The sequence below is a fragment of the Lutra lutra genome, chromosome 16, assembly GCF_902655055.1.
Source record: "Lutra lutra chromosome 16, mLutLut1.2, whole genome shotgun sequence".
In the NCBI taxonomy this organism is placed as follows: domain Eukaryota; kingdom Metazoa; phylum Chordata; class Mammalia; order Carnivora; family Mustelidae; genus Lutra; species Lutra lutra.
Genome location: NC_062293.1, coordinates 5,823,055 through 5,846,080, shown reverse-complemented (window position 1 = coordinate 5,846,080; position 23,026 = coordinate 5,823,055). Strand labels below are relative to the sequence as shown.

Here is a 23,026-nt window from a genome sequence, read left to right as displayed (position 1 = left end):
TGGGGACGGCCACGGCTCCGGGGCAGCAGGGACGGAGAGAAGTCTGGTGCAAACTGCCCGAGCCTGAGGCCTCCAGTTCCCAAACATGTGCCGCACCGCAGGCCATCTGGTGGGAAGAGGGGGGCGCCCAAACAGGAGGACACAGGGTGATGGGAGTTGTTCTCCCCTTCAGAGACTCGAAGGGCAGAAGAGCAGTTTATTTCGTGCCAAGCAAGAGGTAGTGAGTAGGATGGCCTGTTCCCAAGGCAGGAGGCACACTTTCCCCAGAAGGCTCTGGGTACCTGCTTCCAGAGAAGGGGAAATACTGGTTCTCTTCCATTTTCTTTTGTATCCCTAGTTTTGACTGTCACAAGGCCAAGTTCTGACAGGCTAATTCCCCATTTTACTGAGATGTCCATAGGACACAGCCTGCCACCACCAGAGACAAGCACACAATGCCTCACCCGGCGGCTGTTCCAGCATGCTGCCCAGGGAGGGCAGAGCCGGAGACGCAGCAGTGCGCCAACTCACTCGGTGCCCAGGGCTGTTGAGGGCTCCGGGGCTTTGCCTACCTCCCTGGAGGTGGGAGCAGGAGTCTGCCAGCAGGGGAAGCACAGAGTAGTGACATGGGGCTGAGGCCTCTAAGGGTGTGAGGATGTGGTCCTTGAGGGAGAGCCCCAAGTCTCTTAGGGACCTCCCCCCACTTATGGCATCAGGATGCCAGCATGAGGGGGAAAGCCTGCTCCCACCAGGGCCAGAGTGCGGAGTCTGGGGCCACTCCCCACCCCTGACAGTACATGGCCACTTCAAGTCACACAGGTAGACAAAAATCAGGTCCTTTTAGGGGGCCAAGGGAGAGAGCATCACAGCAGCAGCCTGGCTCCCAGCAGCGATGCCCAGGGCCCCTGTTCCATATCCAAGCTCCAAATGCTGTATCCAGGATGTGGAGGATGACTGGACCAGGGAGCCCTCCCTCCCGTCTTGCAGCAGCCTGCCTGGCTTCAGTGTGATGACAGAAAGTCCTCTGGGGTCATAGGTTACCCCACTGCTCCACAGGAGGGAACTGGTCCACCTCGCCCACCTCTGTGCTCAGCTGCTCTCCCAGGGCGAAAGTCAGCCTATACCGAAGCCTCGCCTTCTCCTGTGAGGGACAGAGGACGTTAAGACACCTTAGGGCCCTTTCCCAGCCACTCCTCCCACTTTGTCCTCATTCAGCCATTCAACCCTGGGCAGGGGAGGGACATGGCGAGTGCTACAGTATCAAAAGCAGGGGCTGAGGGCCTGATTGGGGGAGGGTGGTGGGGGGTGTAGGGTAGCCAGGGCTTCAGGCCGGAGCCGGGTTCTAGCTCACCTTCAGGGGATTGGCCAGCAGCATGACCTGGGTGATGGCTGCGGGGGGCTGGATGGGGCTAAATGGAGACAGCTCTGTCCCAGAGGGTGGCTGTAACTTCACCTTCATCGACTGAAGAGAAAGAGAAGCTCTTTTGAAGAGCATGGCAGGTGCCCCTGAGCAGGAGCCCACTAGAATCCCGGACACATGCTGCTGCCCATTGGCCTCGGGGTCCCTCAACACAGTGGGGTGCCAGGGGTACCTTTGGCACAGCGGCCTGGAGCACGATGCTCTTGATAGGCAAGGGAGCGGTATTCAGCATGGACACCACCACCACCAGCACGTCAGGCCGTCCAGGCGGACACTCCTTGGCAAAGTGGAAGAGGATGCGGAAGCCATTTTTATCATAGGCTGTCACAGGAAGGGCGCTGCCTGTAAGCAGAGATCAGGTGGGTGTGGAAGGAGAAAGCCCACAGTGCCCTGAGGGGAGGGTGTGTGGTTGGGCCTGGGCTCCACCTGTGGCCAGCAAGCTCCCGGAAAGAATCAGCCAGAATCCCCGAGAGAGCACAGCGGCAACAAGCACAGGCTGAGACAGCAGGAAGACCCGTCACATTGGGCTCTAAGGGGGGGGGGGGCAAGGAGAGCCTGGGCCCACCCCTCTCCCCGGATCACAGCAAGTGGTGGGTGCCGCCTCCCCCTCCCACCCCAAGCTTCGCACACCTACTTGGCTTGATAGATTCCAGGGGGACGTGGACACTGGCCAGGGAGAGCTCTGGCCCCTTCATGGGGCTGCCCTGGGACTGGAAGGCAGGCGGCTGGAAGAGAGGGCTGCCAGGCCCTGGGGAGAAGGGGAGGAGAGGCCTAGCAGTGGTGCCGGCGGGGATCAGGGGGGAGGTGGTAGCCCCAGGAAAGAAGATGGAAGAGACCGGTTTCACCAGGCCTGAGGTCCTGAGAGGCAGGAAGGAGGACAAGGCAAGTCAGGGACCAGGGGCAGCTGCTGGGCCAACCCTCACACGTCCTCCAGGGCACACGGCTGGGTCTTACCACCCCTGCCCATTTCCAGAGTCCAGCCAGTAGACCCAAAAGGAACATCCCCGGACCCTCCGGAGCTGCCCTCTGGTTCTGTCAAGTCCAGGCCCAGCCCCCCGACCCCCACATATCCCACTCATTACACTCTGGTCTCTTCAAGAAGATGGTCAAGGGCGTCTAGCTGGTGCAGGCTGCCATCCCCCAAAGCGGAGCCAGGGTACCCGAGCGCTGTGGACTCAGCCTTCGGGGCCGGGGCCAGTCCAGTTGGGAACAAGAAGGAGCCTGCTCTGGGGGCAGGAACACTGGCTGGGACCACAGGAGCTGGGAAGGGAGGAGGCAGCGGGGCCTGGGAGCTGCCCGCAGAGGGTGCTGAGGCCGGGACAAGAGGCCCGTCTGAGGGGCCGCAGGAAGCACTCCCAGGCTTGGGGCTGCAGAAGGCCAGGTCCGGCTGCTCGTTCTGCTCGGAGAAGAAAGTGTGCGTGAGCTAAGGGCAGGGAGGGCTCCTGTAGCTGGTGGGTTTAGGGTCTCTAGCTGGAGGCCCTACTAGGACTGCACTGGACTAGCAGCCCTCTGAAGGGCTCGGGCCCACCCTTATGGGATCAGTGTTCTCCAGTGCAGCCGGGGCAGTGCCGCAGCCAACCACCTCGGAGGATGAGCTGGGAAAGAGGACGCCTGTGGAGCTGGCTGAGCATTTTGGTGCTGTCCCTACCTGGAACAGGGACCACTGGCTGTTTGCAGCTGACTCTTTGGGAGGAGCAGTGGGGGCTGGGTCAGCAAGGCCTGGAAACAAAAGAAGACAAAGGTGAAGGGGCTCTGGCCCTGGGGTAGTTCCGTTCACCCCTGAAGGGTCCCATGACAAAAGTTGCTGACAAAAGGGTGACAGGTGGGGACAAGGTATTTTTCCAGGTAGCCTCCAGAGGGAGAGGGATACTCTCCAGTCCTTTCGCAGTGGGGGAGGCCTCCAGGGCAGAGGGGACAAAGCAAGACCGTGCACCGTGTCCATTCTGGAGCTTGTGCGCACACCGTCCTGCAGGCCTGAGCACACTGAACTTGACCCTCCTCACACCTGAAGTCCCCTTCCCTGCCCTGCTAAGTCCATGAGGCATTCCCGATCCTTCCCAATTCCGCATGCCCTTGGCTCTGCTGAGCCCATCACGAGAAGCCCTTCACAGCCTCCCTCCGAGACGCACCCAAGCAGAGCAGCTCCTCGTCCAGCAGGCAGAGGGCGTTGCTTGTGCTGTTGGGTCCCGCCGTGGCTTCAGCCTGGCCGGACGAGTGGCTGCGCCCAGGACCCGAGGTCTGGGGGGGCGGAGGGAGGATAGGGATGCCAGAGGCCAGTGGGGCAGCGGCTGGGGCCGACGTGGAGGATGAACTGCTGGGGGTGTCCAACTCAGCCAGGTCGATGAGAGTGCCCTGGTTCCTAGAGTGGGTTCCTGGAGGGGTGGAAGGAAGGGGACACGAATGATTGGGGGCCACTCTAGTGGCTGCACAGCAGGAAGCAGAACCCTGACTACAGCCTCCAGCTTAACTAATACTGAAGGAAAGCAAGCAAAGAAAACCCTATCCACAGCTCCTGGCCCCTGGGGAGCCGGAGGAGCACCTGGAAGGGCTCAGAATCCCCTTGGGCCGCGTGGGAGGACATGCAGGTCACGCACTCATGGCTGGCTGGTGGGGCCTGGGGCTGGTCTGGATGGGTCCAAAATGGGGAACTAGAACATTTTACCTTCCGCGTCTGGCACGGCCGCGTCGGCCATCTCACCATTGATAACCTGCTCTTCAACAACTGTCTTGTAAGAGTTGATGACCCGGGAGAGGTTGTCGCTGGCCTGGAGGATGTCCCCTAGAGCAGAAAGAGGTACTTCTCACTCTTGGCCATGACACTCCCCCCATGCCCCTGGCCAAATCCAAATTCCTAGGTCATCCTTGTCAACTATTCTTTGACTCACCCAAACTATTGTCATTGTCCTCTGTCTCACTGGCTAGTTTGAATAATGTCCGCCTCTTATTCTCGCACCGATCAAACAGCTCCTGAAAGAATCCCAGACCTTAAAGTGAGCCACAGGGTCCCCTGGCAATGACCTAATTCAGTGTCCATGTCCAGAAAGTCAAGGGCTCCCCTACTGCCACAGTCAGTCACTGGTGGCACGGGGCTCTGAGGACGCCTTTTCCTGCTGCCAGCTTCCACTGCACTGTGTCACCTAGGATATCTGCTTAGAACCAGGGGAAATAGGTCCCTTCCTGTCCCTGAGGCCGGCATATGGCTCAGAATTCAGAGCACGGAGCCAAGGACTAAGGTGCGGCATCAGGCGCACGTGGTGGGTGTCTCTGCCCAAATGTTGCTGAGGCAGAAGGCGCGGCAGAGAGACGTGAGCCCCAGGGGCGGGTCGGCAGAGTCCCCCAGACTTGGGTGTACCCGCAGCTCTTCTGTCCTGAGTAGGTTAGCCACAGCAGGTGTCAAGGCGGGGTACCACCCCCAAACCTGGTTGCTATGCTGATTAACAAGGAACAGCAGGGCCGGTACTGGGCACAGGCTGGCTGGCTTTCCCGGAGTGTGGCTCTCCTGGGATGCGCCTACCTTCATGAGCTCTTTATCGGCCTCCGAAGAGTCCTCTTTGCTGTAATGAAGCAGCATCTCACTGAGCAGCTTTACGTTGTTATTAACCTCCTCTAAAGTGTGCAGACGCTTGGTCACCTTCTGGATCCGCGCCTCATCCTACAGCAAAGATGATCAAGGAGAAAAAGCTTAACCAGACTCATCCCACCGCCCCCCGCGCCCCACAGCAAGGATCGCACCAGAGAACGTGAGCAAAAGCTAGTCCCAGTGGAAGCTCCTTTTAATGCGTGGTTCTTGGGAACCGTAAGGCCTCAGTCTCAACCTAGTTTGTCTTTTAGAATAACGGCCCGCCCCCAGCCCTCAACTGCCCCCGTCTGTGCGAGCTCCTCTAACCCATTCTACCCCGCAAGCTCCAGGGCGCCTCCCGCTCTCTGGCCTCAGGCTGGGGGAAGGGACTCTTGCTCTGTGGTCACGGGTTCCTCCACCCCAAGGCCCTGGGCCACTTACTTCCTTCACCATGGACTTGATGAGCTTGTTGGCCTCTTGTAGGTCATCTGGGTTTTTGCTTTTCAACAACTTGGCTAAAAGCTGGAAGAGGAGGTACCAAAGGGAAAGGGAAAGGTAGCACCCCACCTGGAGAGACCACGGAGGAACCCCTCCCTCCCCATCCAAGGACGCCATTGGCTGGGGCGTGCTTTACCTTGGATTTCTCCTCATCATCAAAAACAGGATTCTTGGGACGAGGCGGTGGAGACGGGATCAGCGTCCTGTCCACAGGGATCAGTGGGTCAGACTGCACGATGCCTGACAGGAACACAAGGGGGGCAGAGTGCTGGCTCACACTGGGGTCATTCTGATCCCTCTTCTCACACAGCAAGGCAAGGCCCATCCCTGGGATGACGGCCTGCCAGGGCTTCGCCCATCAAACTGCAGCTGAGCCCTTCTTGTCCTCAGGGGGAAGAAAGGGACGGCAGACACCCCTCATTCTTCCTGGCCTTAGCCAGCCTTTGGGGATGCTTTAAGGCTGAGGGAAGGTAAGCACATACCCTGTCTCTTCAACATGTGGTAAGCATCCTTGATCTTGGTTTCTTCCGGCAGGGCTAACGTCCAGCTGTAAAGCAGCTCGATAACCTTGGTCTTCACCTTCTCAGACACCCTGTCCCCTAGGTACTAAGAGGCAAAAGGAAATGGGAAAACCTCATAACTGCCGTCCGGAGGCGGGAACCGCGGGAATGAAAGGCTGCTAGTCCGCTCCAGTCTTCAGGCCTACCCCAAACCAGCAGGTGTTAGGTATGTGTGACAGTGCGGGGACGGGAGGAAACCACCCGTGACAAAGCTGTCTCAGGGATACAGTCTGCTCAGGCAGGGAGCCGGGAGCCCGCCACTGCATTTCCACGCACAATTTCCCAGAAACACTAGCATTTTATCTCAAAGGAATTAATGAGAATGTCTTAACTATGAAAAACCGCTCCCTGTGCTTTAAGTGGTGCCCAGAGCAAACGCCACGCCAGCGTGCCACAGAAGCTGAGAAGCTGAGCCTAACTCTGTAAGACGGACCCAAGTGACCACCGTCCCCAGGAGCCCTAACTGCGTCCGTAAGACGGACCCAAGTGACCAGCCCCCAGGAGCCCTCCCCACCCGCATGCAGCCGCACCTGCTGCCACATCACTTCTCACCATCAGGCCCGGAGTCCGAGAGAGGGCTGCCCGCCCCGTGGCCTCCTGGCCCCTGTGCTGCCCTCAGGGCCTAGTCCCTAAGGCGCGGACACGGGCAGCTCTCTAAAGACAGCTCTGTGGAGAGGGGCTGCACCGTGAAGCCAGTAGGATGGGGGGCGGGGGACGCAAAGGAGTTCCCGAATGAGGACGCTGCCCCGACTGACCTTTGGAGAGACGACTTTGATTAACTCATTCAAAAACCGGAACTTCCCCACTTCGTTACGAAACCTCCTCCCGCAGTTCTTCGCGCACGCCTCCAGCACCTGCGGCCACAGCACGGGGCGCTCAGCCAGGCCCCACGCCGAGGCGCGCTCCACTGTGTTCCCTTCCTTGGCTGCCGACTCTGTCAAGCTGGGTTTTTCAGCCACGCCACTGCTGACGTGCTGGGCCGGTCATTCTTTGCGTGGAAGCTTGTCCTGTGCATTAGAAGATGTCTAGACACATCCTCTAGATGCTAGTAGCACCCCATGAGGTGACAACCCAGTGTCTCCAGACACTGCCAAATGTCCCCTGGGGAACAAAAGCGCCCCCAGCTGAGAACCACAGCTGTAAGGCCTTCGCTCTACAGTGCAAACAGGTGCGCATGTGCGCCGGCCAGAAGCCCAGGGTCCTTTCCTTCTCAGCGTCTTTTCCCACGCCCCGAATGAAGTCAGGGGAGAGCCCCGGGGGTCCTGTGAGCGCGGCTATGCTCTGAATCCTCTAAGACCTGCCGCTCGGTGTGATACCTTGAGTAGGAACAAGCATTACTGTAGCTACAGAACAAGTTATACTCGCCGGACTCTTCTTTAGTTGGCCAACTCTTTAAACAGCAAGACAGCTCTGTCAGCATCTCTGCAAGATGCCACCGTTGAGCTCCACCCTGGGCTCAGGGCCCTGGCCTCTGGCCCCCGCCCTCAGTCACTCGGCCTCTCCCACTGGACCAGCAGCCCAGCCTGCAGCGACCGCACCCCGGGCCTCTCTGCAGCCTCGGTGCCTCACGCAAGAGCACACACATTTGTGGCGTAGTTTATGGAACACGTTCCGGACATTAGTATCAAGAACCTTCAGCTGCCATAGGACGTGAGCCCTGAAAACCTCTGAGAGCCCAGTGGGTGCTCGAGGAAAGGCCTGGGCTCGTTAAAATCCACCGTCAGAGCAAAAGGACCTACCGTCAGCGCCTGGACCGCCTCCCATTCCTGCGGAGACTGGATCTTATGGGCCAGTAGTCGGACAGCGATCTGCGGCCTGCAAGGAAGCAGACCAGGCTTTCAGGCACTGAGCCCGGTGCTATGCGCCGGGCCCTCCTTGGCCAGTCGGGACTTCTCCAGCAACACTCCCGCTTGCCCCCAAACTCCCTGGAGACTCACCCTTCAAGCTCTTTGTTGATCTGATCACAGAAGCCAATTATGTATTCCCAGTCCTCCTGGCGGTTGGAAGGGTTGGTGGCCTTATCTTGGGACAGAGCAAAGTGGAGAACAATTGTTATTGTTATAAAGAGCAAGGAGGACATAATGGAGGGTTTTTTAAGGCACTGATATGCAGCTGAGTTTGTTTCCAGGGGCGCCTGGGTGGCTCAGTCGTTAAGCGTCTGCTTTCAGTTCAGGTTAGGACCCCAGCATACTAGGATCAAGCCCTGTGTTGGGCTCCCTACTCAGCAGGAAGCCTGCTTCTCCCTCTCCCACTGCCCCTGGTTGTGTTCCCTCCCTCCCGGTCTCTGTCAAATAAATAAAATCTTCCAAAAAAAAAAACAAAAACAAAAACAAACAAAAAAAACACCCCACAAACGTTTTCAAGACCTAACTTTTCTTAATGCTTTAAATGTTATTTATTTTCTTAGAAGGGTGGGGAGAGAAGGGGAAGAGGGGAGAGGGACTGAGAGAATCCCAAGGACGCTCCACGCCCAGTGTGGAGCCCAATGCAGGGCTCGACTGCAAAACCCAGAGACCATGACCTGAGCCATAAACAAGAGTAGGTCGCTTAACTGACTGAGCCACCAAGGTACCCCCTGTGTTCCATGTCTTTTTTAAACTGCATTAAAAATATATATATATATATTTATTTGAGAGAGAGAGAGAATGAGAGCATGAGAAGGGAGAGATCAGAGGCAGAAGCAATCCTCTCGCCAAGCAGGGAGCCCGATGTGGGACTTGATCCCAGGACTCCAGAATCATGACCTGAGCCAAAGGCAGTTGCTTAACCAACTGAGCCACCGAGGCGCCCTAAACTGCACATTTTAAACTGAGCTAATATTTACCGTGCCTCTATCAAGCACCAACCATTGTGCTATCTATCCATGGGATTAGAGAAACAGAAACTGAACTTAAGTATTCAGCACCCTCAAGTCTGAATGGTCTCCTACGATTAAGGACAAAGGCAAGTGTTGGAGAGTTCTCAGAGGATCGTGGAGGGTTTAAAAGCCAGGAGCTCAGTGTCAAGTCTCTTAGCATCTGGTGTGGGTCCCTCCCCTGTTACCTCCAGAACCTGTGCTAAGGAGCACCCCCCACATCACCGAGGGTGGGTAACCGTGTTCCCATCTCTGATTCACATCCTGGGAGTCTGCCTCTTCCAGAAAGCACCCTCAAGCTGTTTGCTAAATTTAGGGCTGCAGGTTCAGAAGACAAATGGGAGGCTGAAGGCGTATATCCTTTTTAAATACCCACGCTCCTGCAGCTGTCCCGCAGCGCCAAAAGCAGAGCCACGGAACCCTGGAAAAGCCCCTCCACACAAAAGGCATCGTCAGAAGTTCCGGAATTCTGATTTCTCGTGACTGTTTTAACTTCCTTTTTCCTGACATCAAAAATCACTAGCTCCATGACCAGATCCTAACTAGGGCTCCCAGCGTCCTCCCCTCCCCTCCCCCACCCTCATGGGGCTCTGAAGCACGACAAGGCAGCAGAGGCCACCCTGCGGCAGAGGGAAGGCCTGCAGTGCTTCCGCTCCGACTTCGAGAAGATTCGGACTGTTTGGTTCCTATTTGGAGGAAAAGGTAAGTATCTGTCCTCAATCTTGAAAAGAGAATTAAGAGGCCCTTTAAAATGTCAAGCTAGGAGGGAAGCAAGGTTAATTCTATCAAGAGTGGCTCTTTGGGCGCCTGGGTGGCTCAGTGGCTTGAGCCTCTGCCTTTGGCTCAGGTCATGATCTCAGAGTCCCAGGATCAAGTCCCGCATCGGGCTCTCTGCTCAGCAGGGAGACTGTTTCTTCCTCTCTCTCTGCCTACTTGTGATCTCTGTCTGTCAAATAAATAAATCTTTTTTTTTTTTAAACCTCATCACAGATGAGATATTGTTTTTTTTTTCTTTAAAGATTTTATTTATTTATTTGACAGAGAGAGATCACAAGCAGACGGAGAGGCAGGCAGAGAGAGAGAGAGGGAAGCAGGCACCCTGCTGAGCAGAGAGCCCGATGTGGGACTCTATCCCAGGACCCTGAGATCATGACCTGAGCCGAAGGCAGCGGCTCAATCCACTGAGCCACCCAGGCGCCCCAATCTTTTTTTTTTTTTTAAGACTTTATTCATTCATTTGACAGACAGAGATCACAAGTAGGCAGAGAGGCAGGCAGAGAGTGAGGAGGAAGCAGGCTCCCCACCGAGCGAAGAGCCCGATGAGGGGCCTGACCCCAGGACCCCGGGATCATGACCTGACCCGAAGGCAGAGGCTTTAACTCACTGAGCCACCCAGGCGCCCCCAAATAAATAAATCTTGGAAAAAAAAAAAAAAGAGTGGCTCTTTATTGCCACAGTGACCTACAAGCTGTCAGCTTCCAGAGGCCCCATGTTTCTCCCATTGGTTGACGGATACCTTCTCAGTTGTTGGCGAGGATTTGTTACTAATCCCTACCTTGCTTAAAGTTCTCATGTGACATCAAGAAGCTAAAGGCTACAAAAACTAAGATGGTCTGAGAGGCCCCACCTTTCCCATTGCTGCTCTTACTATTTTGAGAAGAGTCACATACCCCAGGCTGTAAGAAAAAAATCACACACTCTCGCCTGCACTGTTCTCAACCCAAAAGCAAGGTACAGAGGACAGCATAGATGCGGCTGCCCCCACACCCACCTGAGCAATGCGTGCTCACCCAACACGCACCCCAGGCCTGCACCCCAGGCCTAAGTCTGGAATATGCCCACTTCTTTCCCACTTGTGCTCAACTTCTCTAGTGCCCCACTTCCTTTCACCTTGACAGACTTTCCTACTGCAACTCTGTGGGGAGCTCTCTGCCCACACGTGGGCACAAAGAGCCCTGGTTTCAACAATGGCCAGTCCGAGTTCTGAGTATCTCCTCCAACTCTCCAGCTCACAAGCACCCTTAGGAAGGGGAGGAAAGTTCTAGGGATAATTCCAGGTAACTCGATCCCTCCGATTGCCCATTGCCTCCCTCCTGCAGATGCACACAACTTCCCACCCACTCAACATGCTCCATCACCTGGCAGAGAGGGGATACCAGCGCCTCCCCTGTAAGCCCCACCATCTAGAACTGGCTCTAGGCTCTACTGACTCAAGGTTTCTATTTTCAGGTCTCTCCTCAAAGCCTTGTTTTCTTGTGTGTCTGTGCCTCTAGATTCCCGGCTCTCATTTTCAGCTTAGTTCCATCAGTAGCCTTGACTGTAGTAGGGCCTCAAAAGGTCAAGCAGGGTTGGTTCCAGTAGGGCCAGCACTGGCTACTTAATCCCAACACGACTCAGACATTTCGCAGATGACAGAGTCTATGTATCACATGACTTAGAGAGGAGCGGAGGCAGCAACACAGGATGCAGAGGAAATCAAGAGGCAGCCTTTGGTGCTACGGTCTTGAATTAAGAGAGACTTTGTCACCAAGTCTTTGTTGAGCACCTACAGAAAATTAACTACACAGGTCAACTACCCTGTACAATACTATTCAATCAGTCAATAATGGAACTAAAAGAAAACGAGTACACAGCACATGAGGCCATGGTAGGCCATGGGACTACATAAAGAGTCCAAGACTCAGAGCCTACCTTTGGGGCGCTTATGGTCTTCTGGTGCCACTTGTGTGAGGTAAAGAGAGCAAAAGCTTAAGAGTATAATTATATAATTTGGATCAAAAAGAGTTTTTTGTTTTTTGTTTTTTAAGATTTTTTTTTTCAAAGATTTTATTTATTTATTTGACAGAGAGAGATCACAAGCAGGCAGAGAGGCAGGCAGAGAGAGAGGAGGAAGCAGGCTCCCCGCTGAGCAGAAAGCCCGATTCGGGGCTCGAACCCAGGACCTGGGATCATGACCTGAGCCGAAGGCAGCGGCTCAACCCACTGAGCCACCCAGGCGCCCCAAAAAGAGTTTAAAAACAAACGCAATACTTCTCTTTCCTGACTTCCCCATTTCTATAAATGGTGCTATCATTCAAAAGCTCGCTCTGCCCCCATGCCCAGGCATCCGGATTTGAACCCCCCATTGCTGACTCCTTCCTTCTCACCCACTTCCAGAAGCCCAGGGTCCTTTCCTTCTCAACGTCTTTTTAAATCTCTCCCTTTCTTACCCCTGCCCTCATGCCTCCTTACTTCTTCACCTGCTTCCAGAACTTCTGCTCCTTAGCATCTTATACAAAACCCCTATATTGATCCTCCTAAAAACATGGATTTCACCAGGTACAGTAAGAATGGGGACCTGATAATTGTCAAAATTTAAACTTCTTGGGCTGGAATTCAAGCTTTTCCAGAATTTGGTTCTAACTTCCCAGCTTTCTCTCCCACCACACTCCTACAGGAGCTCCCTGAAGTCATCAAGAGACAGTCCGTGGCAAGGAGAATCTGGGATGGGTCTTAAAGCATTTAGTTGAGCAAAGGGGGACAGGGCTTCTGGGGAACGAGAACACCTGACTTACCACAGCAAGGAGACTCTCGGGAAGCCACAAAGAGGCGGCAGTAGGTGTGCAGCAGTGGAACGACCGGATTATACAGAAGTGCTCTTCTAGGAGCAGAATGCAGAGTGGACGGAGGGGAGGTACGGAGACACCTGAGGCACTGAGCCAGCTAAGGCTTCTATAATAATTCTGGCAAACCATGGAGTGACAAGGACCTAGACTAAGAGAGTGCTAAACCAAACACTGGTTCATTCAACAGATAAAGTTCACGCCAGTAAGTCATAAGAACTGTGAAGGTGAACAATGGGTAAGAATGGAATCTTTTTTTTTAAAGATTTTATTTATTCATTTGTCAGAGAGAGAGAGAGGGAGAGAGAGCAAGCACAGGCAGACAGAATGGCAGGCAGAGGCAGAGGGAGAAGCAGGCTCCCTGCTGAGCAAGGAGCCCGATGCGGGACTCGATCCCAGGACGCTGGGATCACGACCTGAGCCGAAGGCAGCTGTTCAACCAACTGAGCCACCCAGGCGTCCCAAGAATGGAATCTTAAAAAGAGAAAAGAATGGAATCTTGACACCGCCCCTAATGTCAATTTAAGTAATAGGAAAAGGCCAGTCTCAGCTCCAGGGTCTAGAGATCCCATCCCACTCTCTGACTCACCACTTCCACCCTCCCTCAAAACCAAGCCTGTCCTTCTCCTATTTCAAAATATAACTCTAAACCTAGCCTACTCAACTCAGCTTAGGTCAAATTACTCCAATGTCCCCCATTATTATCTATGAATCAAATCGATTCCAGCGCAGTTATATCTGGTTGGATGGCACTGGGCAAGTGGTTTGATTACAGTCAGGGTGTCCTCTTTTTGCGAACTTGTGACAGTAGTACCTACTGCCCGAGGATACCTGATGAATGAATTAAATGAATATCTTTGGAGCACTCTGAGCTCCTTGAAGAACAGTTCCCTATACACGGAGGACTTTATGACCTGCCTGCAACTGCAGATTTTGCAAACATAACCTAGGTTCAACCACCTGAAGGGGGTGGTTTCTTATTAAGAAAGGTCAGAAAAAAAAAAAAAAAAAAAAAAAAAAGGAAGAAAGGTCAGGCCATTGGAGGAAAGAGCCATCGCCTGCAACAGCTCTGGATCTTGCACAAGGCCGTCTCCAGGCATCCTGTCTTAACACTCCGTCTAATTTGTCTTCACTTAAAGAGGCCTCCAGGGGCCTCTTCTAAGCCCATAAGAAAGTTAATTTATTAACCCTTCGGCAGAGTACTGTGTGCTAACAAGGTCAACACGTATTTCCTTAATAGCAGTATGAATTAGCAATTAAAGCTACAGGCCGCTGTGACTACGGCACTAGGCTGTGCTCCTCAGCTTTGCCCGGAACGTTACCTACAAATGACTAGTGAAGATGTTCAAGTGTGTGTGTCCCCAACACGGACATCACCAAACCTTGGACACTGCAGGAAAAGGGTAGAGCTGTTCTTTATCCCTTTTTGGATTCTTCTACTTCAAACATCCTGCCTGCGCGAGGCGACCACTTGTCAAATACAAGGTCGCAATTCTGAAGCTGTATATGCCCAGCGGCACCCACACCGCTCCCGGAGTTTCGGCCCAAATCCTGAGGCACTGGCGCCCCGGAGTCACGGCGGCGCGCGGCCCCACCACAATGTCCCCAAATCGTCGATGCCGTGTCAGCCGGAAGCACTTGGCCGCCGCTTCCCCGGAGCCCGCGGAGGCCCGGACAGGACCCGAGCTCACGCCGCCGCGCGCAGAAGTGGGAGGCGGCGCCGGGCGGGGGCCGGGACGCCCTGCTGGGGAAGGGGCGTGATCACGGAATGCTCGCGGCGAGGGCGAGCCCAGGCGCGGGCTGCTAGGCGACGCCGCCGCGGGCCCCTGAGCGCGGAGGGGGGCGGAGGGGGGCGGAGTGGGGCGGGGAGGGGGCTCGAGGGCAGACAGAAGCGGCCGCGGCTACTCACTCAGCCAGGACTCCAGGCTCTCCCCTTCCGCCTCCGCCATATTGCAGCCGCCCGGGCCGGCCCAGCGGCCTCAAACCTCGCGAGAACCTGTGAGAGACGAGCCGGGGCGGGGCCTACATGGGGGCCTGAGAGGAGAGAGCCGGCCCGCGTAGGGTCGCGTCGGGCTGCGGCGGATGATGAGACGCAGAATGTTTCTTTTTGGCTCTTGCCTTTCGACCTCGGAGTGAGAGACTCTTAACCCCCGGATGAATGCAGTGATGCACAGATTTAGGACCCTGCGTAGCCTTTCCCCCGTCTTCCGTCACTCGCTCAGGCACGCAGAAGGCAGCCTTCGTGGGGTCCTCGTGGCCCGCCAAGATGGCTGCCCCCGCGGGGAAGGTTGCGCGAGGGTGGTCGGTCCTGGGGCTGGGCCTGCGGAGTGCTGTCCCGCGGCTTCCAGGGTGAGAGGGCAGTAGGAAGCTGGGGTGCCCCTTGGGACTTCACGGAGAGACCTGTAGGGAAGGAAAGGGCCACAGACCGGGCGGGAACCTGGAGAGAGCCTGCGGGCCAGGATACCTCGGGCCAAAGCTCTGAATTGGCTGCGTGACTATGAGCCAATGTGCAGGCGTAGTGATTCTGAGTCGAAGCTGAAAGCGCGCCCTTACCAAAGAGAACAGAGCTGAGATTTTCAGGGGGCGGGAGGCGGAGATCCTTAGGCAGGGCGCCTCTCCTCGGGTTCAGGAACCTCGCCTTACCGTTGGCACTTGACGAGAGGGAGACTTTCCTGGCCTGTTGGGGGAGGTCCTCCCACCTCTTAGGACAAGAGCCAGAATTATTGCGTTCAGGTTTTGTCCAGCGGTCTCCGTGCCTCTTACTCGTCGGCGGGTTGGTCAACCTGCCCATTATTAAGTCAAGCCTTTTCACTTGTGGAGTCAGCTTTTGCCGGCTTCTTCCCCTTCTCAGGCTAACCCAGGTGAGGTGGAGCCGCTATAGTCCTGAATACAGGGATCCACAGACGGACAAGGAGTATTACCGCAAGCCCTTGGCGGAGCTGACTGAGGAGGAGAAGTGTGAACAGGAACTCAGGAAGACTCAGCTTATCAAAGCTGCCCCAGCAGCGAAAACAAGCTCTGTGTTTGAAGACCCCGTGATCAGGTTAGATGGAAGCAAATACTTTTGTTCCAGGGACTGGGACTGTACCAGGGAGGGTCTACAGTAAGGATTGGGATACAGCCTGGGAAATCACTAAGCATTTTGTTTTTCTACTTGAAGTAAATTCATCAACATGATGATGAAAGGAGGAAACAAAGTACTGGCCAGATCCCTCATGACACAGGTAACTAGCACGTCTCTCCTGTCTGCTTGTTTATACCTTTGTCTCTGACTCTTTCAGTTTAGTATAAAAAAGAACAGGTTCATATACTTGCCATTAGAATTACCTTTCCTGTTTGGGGTACCTGGGTGGTTAAGTGTCCAACTTTTTTTTTCAAATTTTATTTATTTGACAGAGATCACAAGTAGGCAGAGAAGCAGGCAGAGAGAGAGGGGGAAGCAGGCTCCCCACTGAGCAGAGACCCCGATGTGGGGCTCCATCCCAGGACCCTGAGATCATGCCCTGAGCCGAAGGCAGAGGCTTAACCTACTGAGCCACCCAGGCGCCCCTAAGCGTCCAGGTCTTGATCTCAGCCGAGATCTTGGTTTCAGGGTCGTGAATTTGAGCCCCATGTCAGGCCCCACGCTGGGCGTGGAGCCTACTTTAAAAAAAAAAGGAAAGAAACAGGAAAAAAATTACCTTCCCTGGGATACCTGGGTGGCTCAGTCAGTCAGGTATTTGCATTAGGCTCAGGTCATGATCCCAGGGTTCTGAGATGGAGCCCCACTCTGGGCTCCCTGCTCAGCAGGGAGTCTGCTTCTCCCTCTCCCTCTGTCCCTCCATTCATGCTCATTCTCTCTCCCAAAATTTTTTTGGGGAAAAAATGATCCTCTTGTATATGTGTGGAAGTGGTAGCTATAATGAAGGCCAGTAGGTATCAGAACCACCATTCACTCCCCCAGTCACCAATCTCTGTGGTCCTCCTCCAGGAAAGAGGAGGCCTTTAAGAACTTTGCCTTAGGGGCACCTGGGTGGCTCAGTCGTTAAGCATCTGTCTTCTACTCAGGTGGTCCTGGGATGGACCCCTGCACTGGGCTCCCTGCTCAGCGGGAGGCCTACTTCTCCCCCCTCCCACTCCCCCGATTATATTCCCTCTCTCGCCTGTCTCTCTGTCAAATAAATAAAATCTTAAAAAAAAGAAAAAAAGATGGGACACCTGGGTGGCTCAGAGCCCCGCATCAGGCTCTCTGCTCAACAGGAAGCCTGCCTCTCTGCCTACGTGTGATCTCTGTCTGTCAAATAAATAAATAAAATCTTTAAAAAAAAAAAAAAAAGAACTTTGCCTTAGAAGTGCTGAGAGAGGGTCCGCACTGTCATAGAGAAACAGGGTGACAGGAGTAAAGGGCAAAGTACTAGTTCAGCTGGATAAACCCTGCAGGGAGCCCGGGGCAGCATCTTCCAGTTCTATCCCTTTGCAGACTCTGGAAGCTGTGAAAAGGAAGCAGTTTGAGAAGTACCATGCTGCTTCTGCTGAGGAACAGGCAACCATCGAACGCAACCCCTACACCATCTTCCACCAAGCTCTGAAAAACTGTGAGCCTGTGATAGGGCTGGTGCCCATTCTCAGAGGGGGCCATTTCTACCAGGTGAGTGGTCGGGGCCAGAAAGCAGGGCTCCCTACCCACAGAACAAGCTGGTAGTGGTTGGGTGGGGAGCACTTGGGAGTGGGAAGGTCCAGAGTTGGGCTAAGATTGATCGTTTTATAGGGACCAGGTTCTGTCAGGATCCGCCAGCACCCCCCCCCGATGCCCGCACCCCTGCTTCTGTTCCGTCCACGATGCTGTGTTGTAAGCTGTCAGCTTCTCGTGGTGAAGGATGTGTAGAACTCATCTTTGTACACCAGCGTCTAGAGTAGCACTTGACCCGTAACTGGTGTTTCGTTGCCATTTCTTGAACTGAACAAGGCTCTCTCCTGGCATTTAATTCTGTGTCACCGTCATAAGCCAGTGTTCTCGGCTTCTGTTTTTTTTTTAATGTAAACTTTATAAGGGTGGAGGCTCATTAATATCTGGGTCCCTAGCGGTGCCTGGCATATAATGGCGGTCTAGCAAATGATTCTGGACAAGAGGGGCTTGTTTTTAGGTACCCCTGATCTGCGCTGGCTGAGTCACCCCGGCTTGATGGGGCTTCTCCCAGCTGATGCTCGTAGCAGCTGGGCTGAGCTTCCATTTAGAGGTGAGAGAGGTCAGTGCCTCATGAGCGTGTGCTCAGTGAATGCCTCTGCTAATGGGTGAGGGCCCCCAGGGCTGCAGGGGACTCAAGGAGAAGCCAGGCCCCTCAGGAGTGTCGTCAGAGCTGGCCCAGAGGGAGCCTGTGGCTCTCCTTAGAGCTCAGGGCAGAAGGAGGCTGCCACCCCGACAAGGTCTTGGACTGACTTGCCGTGTCTCCTGTCCAGGTCCCTGTGCCACTTCCCGCCCGGCGTCGTCGCTTCTTGGCCATGAAGTGGATGATCACTGAGTGCAGGGAGAAGAAGCACCGGCGGACGCTGATGCCGGAGAAGTTGTCACATGAACTGCTGGAGGCTTTTCACAACCAGGGCCCTGTGATCAAGAAGAAGCATGACATGCACAAGATGGCCGAGGCCAACCGTGCCCTGGCTCACTACCGCTGGTGGTAGGGGGAGGGGGCGGCGCTCTGCTGCAAGAAACAGTGGGAGCCACTGTCCCTGTCAGCGAAAACCCCTTGTGGGTGAAGTAGTTCCTTTTTAAGGGCGTGCAGGCCTTGTAAGGGGGGAGCAACGTATTTATGCCCATTAGTCCTTTCTTTGGGCGCTAGAACTTGCTTTTCCTGTCCCAGCTCCTCATAAACCGGGAACCTATCAATTTGGATTTCCCCCAGGAACTTCGGGCCCATCCAGCTTCTCTTCCTTTATTCAGGGTAGAACTTTGGAAGTTATGAAAGGAAGCAGTTTTAATGTTAGAAAAGGTTTATTAGAAAATTCTCGCCCTGAACTGGTGTCGCATGTGTGGTACCTGCCATTTACTAAAATCGACTGGAAATTTGTTTCCAAAGTGGTCCTTGTACAAAATGTATAAAAAGCAGTTTCTGGTGTGACTTGTGCTCTGCTCCTCAGTATCCCAAAGTATACCACCAGTAGCTATGGGTACCCCTTTTACAGATGGGGAAACTGAGGCACCAAGATGGCTGTTGCACCAGTGGTTACACAGTGCGGTGGGTGTTGGAAGCTGCCTTTCTCTGCCTGGCCCAGGCTGGAGGTGATGGGGGGAGAGGCTGATGGGACATTAGGGGCAGGTCTGTTTGGGGTCTTCCCTGGTCCCTGAACCCGGGGAATGTGCTCAGGCAGGACCGCCGCGTGAGTGGGAAACCCCCATGAGCTGTTCAAGGTCTGGCAGGGACAGGCCGGTGCTGCTGGTGAGGCAGCCTGAGCCGGAAACCTAGTCGGAGACCTCGCTGTAGTAATACTTGTGCGCAGCCGGGGTCGTCTTCCAGCCGGCTGCCCGGAATTCGATGATCTCCAGCAGCAGCAGCTGGGCCAGGGAGCTGAGGCCGCTTGGGAGCAGGAAGCCGTCTCGGATCAGGACAAAGAGCTCATCCATGCGCTGTCGGTTCATCTTCTCCAGCTGCTCCCCCACGCGGTGCAGCTGCAGCACCAGGCAGTCCACCTGCAGGGGGCGGGGGAGGTGACCCCGGGGCGCACGCGCCGCCTTTCCGGAGCAGCTCGGCTCCAGCTGTGCCTGCCTCTCCCGTCCTGCTCCCGGCACCTGGTGGGCGTTCGCCACATCTTACGTGAAAGGAGACCAGTTCGGAACTTGCTTAAGGTCTCCGGGCCAGGCTGGATGCGGGGTTTGCCTCCAAGCTGCCGCTTAATCCAGACCTCCCCCTCCCCCCACCCCACCCGGCTCTGCGTTTCCGGGCCTTCTGTATCCACAGCTGGATTCCTACCACAGGTTGGCTCTACTATTGGGAAGAAAGACTCTGAGCCTGTAGGTTTTGGCTGCTCTGTTCTGGATAAATTCCAAGCCTGGCAGCTTGTCCTGGAACTGAGACAGGCCTTGAAGAGCCCCCCAGGCTCCCGCCCTGGGAAGTGCCGCTTGGACGCCTCCAGGGACAGTGGGCGGGTATTCTGAGCTGAGCCCAGGACGGCCCACCTCCACAGCTGTCTGAACCTGGGTCACCCACCTCCTCCTCCTTGCTCAGACTGTCAGGCTGGGCCAGCCGGAAGAGGCAGTCATAGACGGGGTTCACCAGCGCCATCATGGGCATGTTGTTCACCTGTGGGGGGAGACCGGGGAGGGGCCAGAGCACTTAGCGGCTGAAGGAGACCAGCTCGGCTGTCTCTGCCTCCCAGGGTGGTTACCGGGGCCTCACCCTCAGGTAGTCAAAGACGTTGCAGATAAAGGTGACGTAGCAGACCCAGCCCTGCAGAGACCGGGCTCGCAGCTGCTCCCGAGCCTGGTACTCCTGCTGCAACCGGTTGAGGAGTCCCCGTCGGAAGACACTCTGGCCTGCTTGCTTGCTCTCAGCCTGTGAGCCAGGGAAAGGGCAGTGCGCTGGGGGGGCGGGGTGTGATGCCGTGGCGACCCCCACTCAAGCTTCAGCAGCTGAGGACTGTCGGGTCTGACTCTCCACCTCTGCCCTCCACTGCGCCCTTTCCCAAAGCGTCTCCCTGCTTCTCTACCAGTCCCAGCCCACCTGAATGATGGCATAGCACATGCGTCCTGCTTCTTTGCTGAACACACAGTCGTGCAGAGAATGGTCCACAATCACATTGGCCACCTTTTCCAAGTCCACAGCACCTGGATCTAGGGTAGAGATAGGTGGGGAGTCTAGAGCTGCTGAATTACCACATCCGTCTCCCCTTGCTTCTAAGAAGGATCTGAGATGTGTTTACAAAAGGGCACTCCCGTGATACACTTACATTTAAAGAGACCAGACTTCCCAGCTCCACTGGGAGACCGATGGCCAGGATACATGGCTGTTAGAGACTAATCAGCAAACGCTAGTTTTTAGGGCACGTATTTCCTGGCCCTGGGTTGCGGAAGGAGCACTAAATAACAATGTATTTGACAGCAATTTCAGGGAAGAAAGTGTTCTTAGAACACACATACAGGAACCCCTGACAAGGGCAGGCTAGGCAGGGCCCCCCCAACAGGCTTAGCTTGGCATGTGACGGGCTTTACTAATTGTTAGCTGAGTCAAACTTCTGTTCTGAGGGCTGCAGAAGGCACCGATCCAGGACGATGACTGCATCTCCTCTGCGAGGCAGAGTGCTTCATCCTGTCCCAAGTCAGCCAGCTCTGCACATTCAAGACGCCCTGCTGGGCGACGCAGAAGCCAGGTCCAATGCAAGGGCTCAGGAGATGAGAACTCTGCTCTCTGTGCCCCACCCCACTCTCATGGGGACTTAAACTTTAAAAATGGCTTTACTGGCCGAAAGGTGACTCTATGATTCATACTTTCAATTACTGGCCTGAATGTAGCTTGTCCTCCAGCTTGTCCTGACTTCTATTCTCAGAAAGCAAAGGGACAGGGTTGGTTGGGCATTCACCAGGCTAAGGCTCAGGCCTCCAGGCCTGTCCCCTTGGCCCCTTCTCCGCAGCTCAGGGCTCTCACGCTCACCTTTGAGTGCTGTCTTCAGCAGGTGCTGAGTCTCTGCATCAAAAGACTGGATTTTATACTCCTCTCTACCGGGATCCCCCATGACCGTTCAGCCCCAGCAGCTCTTTATTGAGGTGGGACTAATGACAGCACCTGGGGAGGAGGAGAGGGAAAGGGAGAGGCCTCAGGTGTGCAGCGTGGGGTCAGGGTTTCTAGTTCTGCAGGCCTCGGGGCAGGGCTGGCCAGTGCTTGGGACAGGTGCTCCCAGCCAGTCTACTGCCTTGGCTGGTTGGCTGAGGGCCCAGCAAGCTTGGCCTCTCGTGGAGACCCGACACCAGCCAGGCACCTGCTGCTAAGTTTAGGAACCCCTGTAGCTTCTGGGATTCCAGGAGCCTAGAGCGGTGAAGGTGAAAGTGCCAACCGTCCAGTCTCCACAGGAGGCAGGGATATTCTCCGGTGATACTAAGGTTGGGTTGCGATGAGCTGCGCTGGAGTGTGGACAGGGGCATATCAGACGCCCCCCTTGCCTATGGAAACTGCGGCCCCACCTTCCAGGGGACATGTCTGTCCCAGCAAGGTTCCAATCCCCTGGCCGCGACGCTTCCTTCTGCTTTGGTCAGAGTCCTTCTCAGTCCCCAAACCCGCCCCTCCAGCCTTCGGCCTGGCCAGTGTGGGCGGGTGCGGGGTCCCGAACTGCTCCTGTCCTGGCCAACTTCTCCCCGAGACGGACTGGTTAAACTGGCCTCCCGGGCGGCGGAAACCCGGCCTTGCCCACTCAGGACTCCTAATTCCTGAGCTCCATTCTGGAGCCTTCCTCTTAAAGAAGGCGGGAGCGGGATGACGGGAGAGGCTGTCCCTGTTGGAGTCCCCTCTCCGGGCGCGACACCTCCTCCCTGGTCGAAGGACGACCTCGGGGATCTCCAGAACCCGGCGGCTTCCCCGAGCTTGGAACGCCCTTCCGGGCGGGGCAGGACCGCCGTCCGGGGTCCCGCGGGCGGGAGAGGCGGAGCCGTGCGAAAGGAGCGCCGGGACCCACCTGCCGGGCGGGCACCGCGCCCCCGTGCCCGGAGGCAGCTCGGCAGGCATGGCGCGCGCGCCCCCCGTCCGCCGCGCCGCAGAGCTGGAACGACCCGCCGGGCCTCGCCGCCGCTTAGGTCATTTCCGAGCGCGGCGCCGGGGCGGGGCCAACGCGGAGGGGCGGGGCAAGACCCGGGAGGGGCGGGTCCCTTCCGCCAGCGCCACCTGCCGGAGTCCCGGTGACGTTCTCTTCGCCGCGCGTGTTCCGGAGGTCCGTGGCGGGGCCGAGGGAAAGGCCCTCGACGTCGCCCCCACCCTGTCCTTACTCGACTCGTCCGCGCCAGGCTGGACCTTCCTCGGCCCAGAGAAAGGCCTCAGTCGCCAGCGGTGGCGCCCCCTCCCCCCCAGCCCACTCTCACGCCCGGGGTCCGGTTAAAACGGGATCCAAAAAGGAAACTAGGCGGGGCCGCGCGGCAGTGGGGGGGCCTGCGGCAGGGCAAGGGTGGCTGGAGGGGCAGGAACTGATAGGCGGCGGCCACCTGCCCTCCACTTCTACCCCCCACGCGAGACAAGGCAGGGGGGCTGTAAGGGCTGGATCAACCCCCCCCACACCCCCTCTCCTACTCCAAATACAAACGGTACTGGTAAAATAGTTGAAAATTAACGAGCCAGCTCTAGAATAAGGACATCCTCCCCACGACCCCCGTTAGCTTGCCGCCTCCGCCAGGTGCTGCGAGTGACAAGTCGAACAAGGCCCTGACTCGGTCGAGGCTGTGGCTGGGGAAGAGGCGCGGGCCCGGCAGCTGAGGGTCATCCCCGACGCCGGCCCAGCGCTGCAGAAGGGCAGCCAGAAGGGGCTGGAAGCCTCTTCCCGTCGCGCAGACAAGCGTGCTTGGTAGTTTCCTGTTAAAAGGGCTGGCCGAAGCGGTCACCAGGA

The 23,026-nt window shown here is 56.0% G+C and overlaps 3 protein-coding genes across 7 annotated transcripts; 1 reads left to right on the top strand and 2 right to left on the bottom strand.

The window, feature by feature from the left end:
• Positions 1-150: 150 nt before the first annotated feature.
• GGA3 (golgi associated, gamma adaptin ear containing, ARF binding protein 3) lies at positions 151-14,514 on the bottom strand. 3 transcript variants are annotated; one of them, XM_047707283.1, is made up of 17 exons: positions 14,382-14,514; positions 7,954-8,038; positions 7,756-7,831; positions 6,772-6,870; positions 5,939-6,062; positions 5,593-5,696; positions 5,400-5,480; positions 4,914-5,051; positions 4,285-4,366; positions 4,062-4,178; positions 3,529-3,771; positions 3,048-3,118; positions 2,482-2,798; positions 2,034-2,257; positions 1,572-1,741; positions 1,331-1,441; positions 151-1,120 (listed from the first exon to the last, which is right to left on the bottom strand). In XM_047707283.1, exons 1-17 carry the CDS (start codon positions 14,419-14,421, stop codon positions 1,010-1,012), a joined length of 2,193 nt encoding a protein of 730 aa, XP_047563239.1. In that variant the 5' UTR covers positions 14,422-14,514; the 3' UTR covers positions 151-1,009. The 3 variants fall into 3 exon arrangements, with proteins under 3 accessions (XP_047563239.1, XP_047563240.1, XP_047563241.1); XM_047707284.1 differs by having other exon boundaries at positions 2,482-2,795; XM_047707285.1 differs by lacking the exons at positions 6,772-6,870; positions 7,756-7,831; positions 7,954-8,038; positions 14,382-14,514 and having other exon boundaries at positions 5,593-5,796; positions 5,939-6,058.
• A 34-nt stretch (positions 14,515-14,548) lies between these two features.
• MRPS7 (mitochondrial ribosomal protein S7) lies at positions 14,549-18,567 on the top strand. Of its 2 annotated transcripts, none has more exons than XM_047707312.1 (5): positions 14,549-14,694; positions 15,324-15,515; positions 15,633-15,696; positions 16,932-17,099; positions 17,909-18,567. In XM_047707312.1, the coding sequence occupies exons 1-5, from the start codon at positions 14,627-14,629 to the stop codon at positions 18,128-18,130; spliced, it is 714 nt and encodes a 237-aa protein (XP_047563268.1). In that variant the 5' UTR covers positions 14,549-14,626; the 3' UTR covers positions 18,131-18,567. The 2 variants fall into 2 exon arrangements, with proteins under 2 accessions (XP_047563268.1, XP_047563267.1); XM_047707311.1 differs by having other exon boundaries at positions 14,689-14,821.
• MIF4GD (MIF4G domain containing) lies at positions 18,422-22,918 on the bottom strand. Of its 2 annotated transcripts, none has more exons than XM_047707314.1 (6): positions 22,805-22,918; positions 21,094-21,225; positions 20,167-20,276; positions 19,843-19,998; positions 19,654-19,746; positions 18,422-19,136 (listed from the first exon to the last, which is right to left on the bottom strand). In XM_047707314.1, the coding sequence occupies exons 2-6, from the start codon at positions 21,173-21,175 to the stop codon at positions 18,909-18,911; spliced, it is 669 nt and encodes a 222-aa protein (XP_047563270.1). In that variant the 5' UTR covers positions 21,176-21,225; positions 22,805-22,918; the 3' UTR covers positions 18,422-18,908. The 2 variants fall into 2 exon arrangements, with proteins under 2 accessions (XP_047563270.1, XP_047563269.1); XM_047707313.1 differs by lacking the exon at positions 22,805-22,918 and adding an exon at positions 22,109-22,262.
• Between the last annotated feature and the right edge of the window lie 108 nt (positions 22,919-23,026).

Excerpts from the sequence above, each read along its gene's own strand:
- GGA3 (XM_047707283.1), bottom strand. The coding sequence starts at position 14,421 with ATGGCGGAGGCGGAAGGGGAGAGCCTGGAGTCCTGGCTGA. Across the intron at positions 6,063-6,771 it reads TCAAAGTCGTCTCTCCAAAG|TACCTAGGGGACAGGGTGTC; the intron begins GTCAGTCGGGGC and ends TTTGCCTCTTAG. Across the intron at positions 1,442-1,571 it reads TCCAGGCCGCTGTGCCAAAG|TCGATGAAGGTGAAGTTACA; the intron begins GTACCCCTGGCA and ends CTTTCTCTTCAG.
- MRPS7 (XM_047707311.1), top strand. The coding sequence starts at position 14,739 with ATGGCTGCCCCCGCGGGGAAGGTTGCGCGAGGGTGGTCGGTCCTGGGG. Across the intron at positions 14,822-15,323 it reads GCTGTCCCGCGGCTTCCAGG|GCTAACCCAGGTGAGGTGGA; the intron begins GTGAGAGGGCAG and ends TCCCCTTCTCAG. Across the intron at positions 15,516-15,632 it reads TTTGAAGACCCCGTGATCAG|TAAATTCATCAACATGATGA; the intron begins GTTAGATGGAAG and ends TTCTACTTGAAG.
- MIF4GD (XM_047707314.1), bottom strand. The coding sequence starts at position 21,175 with ATGGGGGATCCCGGTAGAGAGGAGTATAAAATCCAGTCTTTTGATGCA. Across the intron at positions 20,277-21,093 it reads GCTGAAGACAGCACTCAAAG|ATCCAGGTGCTGTGGACTTG; the intron begins GTGAGCGTGAGA and ends TCTCTACCCTAG. Across the intron at positions 19,999-20,166 it reads TGTGCTATGCCATCATTCAG|GCTGAGAGCAAGCAAGCAGG; the intron begins GTGGGCTGGGAC and ends CCTGGCTCACAG.